The 6403-nt window shown below is 43.8% G+C and overlaps 1 protein-coding gene across 1 annotated transcript; it reads left to right on the top strand.

Annotated features, from left to right (window-relative positions):
- The first annotated feature begins 727 nt into the window (after positions 1 to 727).
- LOC147684460 (olfactory receptor 1F1-like) lies at positions 728 to 1663 on the top strand. Its single transcript, XM_086942319.1, has one exon. The coding sequence runs from the start codon at positions 728 to 730 to the stop codon at positions 1661 to 1663; it is 936 nt and encodes a 311-aa protein (XP_086798445.1).
- The last annotated feature ends 4740 nt before the right edge of the window (positions 1664 to 6403 follow it).

Raw genomic sequence — 6403 nt, 5'->3', positions numbered from 1 at the left:
CTTCTGAATGCTTATCCCCCTTGTGTTCTCTAGGATCCGGTGTCGGTGCTGACCTCGTTGCCTGGGGGATGGATAGTGGGAGTGGGTTCCGGGTTCAAGGGGCCGTTGGTGTTACTTTGCTTGTAACTTTTCGCGAATGGCAGACTGCCTTGTGTCATCATAGCGATTTCTCAGCACTTTCCAGTACACATCACACCACTCACCGCTAGCACCACTTCAGGGGCCGCTCACACAGAAATATTTCCTGCAATTGTATCTTTCTTTCCATATTACTGACCAATATGAACTTTCGTAACTTGCTCACCTTACGCTCACAGGAAGGTACCTCACTTCCACCTATTCTCTAGGCTCATGTTCCTGCCAGGCGAAGATTGCCAATTTGGAAGAGCAAGCTCTCTCTCTCATCAATCTACCTGTTTAGGTTCACAGAAACTGCTGCTGAGTGATGAGGAAGAGGTAGGGTAACCTTCTTCAGGATTGGTTTTGAGTCTTATTGAAGTAGGTAAACTACACAAAGTTGTACAACTATCCTTTCCCAGTGCATTGTTATTATCCCCATTCTTTATTAGCAGATGTCTGACATCTCAAGAAATACCAAACCACATACCTACTGAGAGGCTGCGAAAATATTAAAAAAAGTAAGAGGTGATTGTTTGCTCATTGTAATTCAGTTTCTTGACACAATGTGTTCTACTTCTCCTACAGGCACTTGAGGCTTGAAATAGAAATGAGTGCCCACAACTTGACCATAGTAACAGAGTTTATCCTCCTGGGCCTATCCGATGTGCCACAACTGCAGAACGCACTATTCGCTCTATTCTTGGCCATGTACCTGGTCGGGGTGCTGGGGAACGGTACTATCATCCCACTCATTAGTGTTTGCTCCCAACTTCACACACCAATGTACTTCCTCATTGGGAACCTATCACTGGTTGACCTCTGTCTCATGACAGCCATCGTCCCCCAGCTTTTGATCACCATCATCTCAGAACAGAAGACCATCTCATTTGTCAATTGCATGTCCCAGTTGTTCTTCTTTGTTTTATTTACTGGGTGGGAGACCATCCTGCTTGGAGTGATGGCTTATGACCGCTACGTTGCCATCTGCAACCCTTTGAATTACTTTATGGTCATGAACAGGAGTGTTTTTGTTCTCTTATTGGTCGGCTGCTGGATGACTGCTCTCTTGCACGCCCTTCTGCACAGCGTGGCAGTAGCACTGCTCTCCTTCTGTAGCATGAATAAAACCCAACAGTTCTTCTGCGACATCCCACCGCTCCTGAAGCTCTCCTGCTCTGACACCACCACCAATGAGCTCTTTCTCTTAGTTGAAGCTTCTGCCATTGCTACGGCCTGCATTCTTTCCGTAGTTATTTCCTATGTGAACATAATTGCTGCCATCTTGAGGATGAATTCTACTGAGGGGAGGCATAAGGCCTTCTCCACCTGCTCCTCCCACCTCATCACTGTTGCTCTGTACTATGGAACTCTTGTTTTTACCTACATCCGCCCTACATCCACCTACTCGCTCGAAAAAGACAAGGTTGTGTCTGTGATGTACACTGTTGTTAGCCCAATGCTGAATCCCTTCATCTACAGCCTGAGAAACAAGCAGGTGAAAGGGGCTTTGAGAAAGACCATTGGCAGATCTCTTTTTCAATAGAAAGTAGCATCTCTGTTTTACTTGTGCACCTATGCATAATTTCAGACTCTAACACATTATTTATTAAGTATGACTTTTGCATTTCTCCCTCTGCAACAAAGTCATTTGCAATCCCTTTACATGTTAAACCACTCTTTTTCACAGGCTGCCCTAGGTGAGTTGATCCAAAGTATGAGATTATTTGCACTTTCCAATGAGGTAAACTTGCAGGCTGTCTCAACCTGAGAAGCTTCGATCGACTGCTGCCTCTGTACAGGGACATCAATGAATTACTTTTCCTGTGTGACTGAGACACCTCTCCACACAGGTGACTCTGTCAATATTTAACCATACTATTTATTTGTATGTTAAGGTTCTAGGTTAACTCTTTATATCCATGTGTTGCTTATGGAAATAAGCATTGACAGGTCCAGATTGGCTGCCTTTTTAAGTGCATGTGATTTGTATTATTCTAGATTGTTGTTGTGAGTGGAGATTGGATAAGTGTGTGCTTTGGAATGGATTTTTTAAACCAGTGTCTGAGTAGGTTTCCTACATATGTTTTTTATATGCTGGGTTGTATGAGCTGGAATGTTTTTCCTTGGATGATATTTAAATGTGTTTATTACTGTTTAAAGTGAGAATGTTGAGCATTTTGCAATGGGTCCATCATACAGACTGGTGCAAAAAAAAGAAAAAATCTGAGTACAGAAATTCAAAGGTTGTTTAGCGACCAGGAAGTTTTGACATAGCTTGCACTTTAAAAATAGTTATAACATAAGAAAACAAATGACTGTCTCTTTTCTACTCTACATTAAGACCAATTTGCTATATGTTGCAAGTGGACACGACCCATCGAGGTCCACCCTCACTCTGTAACAACTGCTCCTTTGCGCAGTGCATACATACACCATGTTCGACCAGCCTCTGGTACCATCTGGAAGTATCAACGTCTGAAATGAGTGTGCTGCTCCCTTAGTTAGTCAACTCAACACTGGTGTTGGTACTACACATCTGACACTAGAGGCATCCAAAGCTAGACACAGGGATATACTCAATGAAAAGATCTCTGGCAAAGAGCCCCCTTGTAGATGCCCACTGGCCATTGCAGTGTCCAGCCAGTGAGGATGAAGCATGCCACTCCTGTGGGTGAGTGCCTGCACATCCTATGAAGGATCACTCTAGTGTCAGTCAAGTAGGACCAACACCAAGGGAATAGCACACTCATTTCAGATTTTCAGCAAAGGAAGAGGGGACATATGCTGGACGGTCTGATATCCTTCACAACCCTACTCTTGTTTATTGGACATCTGGAAGAATGCCTTGAAATGGCATACTGACACAACTAGATCTAATTGTAATCTCAAAGATGGTTTTTGAGGCCCCTGTCACATCTATCCTATCACCTAAAGCAAGAAGAATTGTATTCTGTCAGGTGGCAACACCTGGTCCCAGGAATTACAGTAAGCAATTTAGCTACACACCTGTGTCTAGTAAAACTATCCTTCTCGCTCGTTTACCACTAGTGAATGCTCGACTGTAGAGATGGCACACAACACAACTCCTCTTGGTGAAGCGGGTGTGATGGACTGTTTCTAACCCCTCTGAGAGGAGGAGTCTCTGGTCTCTTCTCCTGTTCTGAATTTCTCTGGTTCACCCCCTCATACTCGTGAGCTGAGAGGAGATGCGCTGGGGCCACTAAAAGACCTGCTCTGGATAAGGTCAACAATAGGCTGGTCTTATGCCAAGGATGTTCAGTCTGTCTGCACTGGACCTGTAGTACCAAAGGATCATTCAAGGCAGCAGAGTCTGTGGGAGGGCAGTTGCTGCATTTCTAAATACATGTATTAACAAAAATTCATAAATTGATCAGTGCGCACACTCAATGCCGAGAGGCATGCGCACAGGTCGTAGCTGGGGCTCAATACTTTGGGGGCAAAACTAAAACATTAAAGGGGCATGGGGTTTGGACAGGGTTGTCCGCTCCACACACAACGGGGCATATTACCAACGAGTAGCGAAATTTATCGCTAACTCGGCTTAGCAACGATTTTTTTATTGCTAAGCATCACCGGAAATTATCGCTGAGATAACGTGCTATTAGCAACGTTTATCTCCAAAGTGATACATTTTCCTGAGATAGCGGGAATATCGCTGAGAATACAGCGATATTCACGCATTAGCGACAAAATGCTCTTAGCCATGTCATCCACCTCCCATTGGATAACATGGCTAAGAACCGGTCTTGGCCTGCCTTGCTAATAGGCGATAGCGACGTTAGCGACTGCTTTCAGTCACTAACAGGTTGGGTACGCCCACTTTGCATGTCATTAGCGATAAATATTGCTGCCATGCAAAGCGAGCCCCAAACCGCTCGCTATCGCCTAAAAGCTGTTGTTAACTGCTGTTAGCGACAGCTCGCTAATAGAGCAATAGAATTATAGCCGCTTAGCGGCCGAAAACGGTCGCTAAACGGTGATAATTGCCTATCGCCACCCTTGGTAATATGCCCCAATATCCTTTAAAAAGTGTCACAATATTGAAAGATTTTACAGAACCTATTATTTGTGGGTGCTTCTAATAATCTATCATTACATCTGTTTGTTGTAAATGGTGCCTTTTAAAGGACAGTGTGCGAAGAGCATTGGGAAGTTTCTGCAAAAGTGGATCAGATGCTGATGGAGAAAACTGAACGGAACACAAATGCAACTATACATATTGCTGTGTGACCTTTCTTGAGACACCTTTGAAGAAATGTGTCGCAAATGCTGCCTTTTTTGTTACATTTTACTAACAAACTAGTAATAATTGAGGCTCCTATTTATGAGGGTTTCCACCGCTGTTGCATCACCTTTTTGTGATGCTGTAGCGTCGTATACAATGCGCCACACTTCGTCCGATTTACAAAGTGATGCATCTAGGCAGATGCGTCACTTTGTAAAACCCTGCGCTACATTATACCTGCGCCAGTTATAATGTATGCAGGGTGAGCGTTCCCATGTAAAAAAGAGATTTCACTGCGCCACTGGTACGACTAGTCTGCATCACAATACTTACGTCTGCTTCAAGCAGGCAAAAGGAGTGACGGAGGGCTTTTCACGTGGGAATTGCACATGTGCAATGACGCATTGCTGGAGTTGTGGCAGTTCTCCAACACACCCCATCAATGCGTCATTATAGCTCCACCACATACATCAGGATTCCTGATGTATGTGTTAAATCCTTGCAAATTGGTGTGCCGAAGAGAAAATTACTCAGTTCAATAACTTTATTTGGTTATAATTCATAGATAACCATAAAAGTACAATAAAATCACAGCAGGATACAAAAGGTATAAAATCAATCATTTCCAATCCAGTACCATAAGCTCATTACAGTTTCATACAAGTATTGATCTCCGTGTAATAAAAACATTTGAAAAAAAAGCCGAGACGGATGCAACTGCAAAAATATTATTCAACTTCTGGATAGCTAAAAAGGCAGGTCGACACTGCCTAAAATCCATGGGGCAGATTTACAATAGCTGGCGCATCCCCAGGGATGCGCCAGTTATTGTGCGCTGCAGCTCCGCCCCCCATGGTGCGCCGCATTTACAATGCAGTGCGCCATGGGGCAAAAACAGCACAGATGCGTGACGCATCTGTGCCGTAAAGGCGGTGCATTCCTGGAGCGACGCAGCTCTAGCAAGGCTCGGGGGTGCCCTATCCGTCCAATGCTGCATCAAGCCTTATGCCTGCTTCAAGCAGGCGCAGGGTTTTGACGCAGCATTGGCCTAAAAGTGACTGAGTGAAATCTTGTAGATTTCACTCAGTCACTTTTAGGAGGCGTTCATGCGCAGGAACGCCCCTCCCCCCCTGCGCCGGAACGCCTCCTTATGGCAAAGGGCTTTACAACGTGACGCATCTCCCAGATGCGTCACGTTGTAAATACCCCGCACCATGGCGCATCTTTTGCGCCACCGCTGCGTCACAAAAGTGACGCAAAGGCGGAGTAAAAGAGGCGCAAGGGGCTTGTAAATCTGCCCCCATGTACTTTAAAATAGGTACAATCCATATTTTCCTTGGAATTGTGTACACTTTACAAAAGAACAGAATATGAATATCAGATTGGTTGGACAAATCATTGCATGGGTATTTAATCAATTGCTTTGACCAGTTATTCATTGTCATAATAGCCTAAAAAGGATATTGAATCTAACACGTATTAGTAAAACCTGTCAAAGTCTCGCATCTGTAAAGTAATATATGGTTAGATATTACTCCTAATCAGAATTAACTGATGGGAAACTACTGATATCTTGGTAAATTCCACCTTGTTTGTAACATCCTCTAGGTGGGTCATACACAATTTTTTCAGTGCTTTCCTAGGATCTGGTGCAATAGGTAAGGTTCTTCATAATAGTCTAAATGACCTATTTTTATAAAGAAAGATTTTATGTAGTGTAACCATTTCATCTTATAAGCGTTATCAAGGCTTTTTGCATACCTTAAAATGAAGCGGTTGAAGGAACACTCCTCTGTGGTCCACACCCTATGCCAAAGGAGAATTGGTTGTACCTTGATGACATCCTCTAAATATGGCAATCCAAGTTCTGCATGGCAAGTATGAGCGGACACACTATCTGGCACAGATAAAAGATGTCTCAAGAAACTGTTTTCAGTTACCTGCAAAGATTTCACATTGGCATGTCCCCAGATACCCGCACCATATATTGCAATCGCTACACAAGTTGCGTTATAGATGCATAACAGTTCTTTGATA

This window comes from Lissotriton vulgaris, chromosome 10, assembly GCF_964263255.1.
Source record: "Lissotriton vulgaris chromosome 10, aLisVul1.2, whole genome shotgun sequence".
In the NCBI taxonomy this organism is placed as follows: domain Eukaryota; kingdom Metazoa; phylum Chordata; class Amphibia; order Caudata; family Salamandridae; genus Lissotriton; species Lissotriton vulgaris.
The sequence above is the reverse complement of the archived record's forward strand: the minus strand, read 5'-3'. Positions and strand labels throughout refer to the sequence as shown.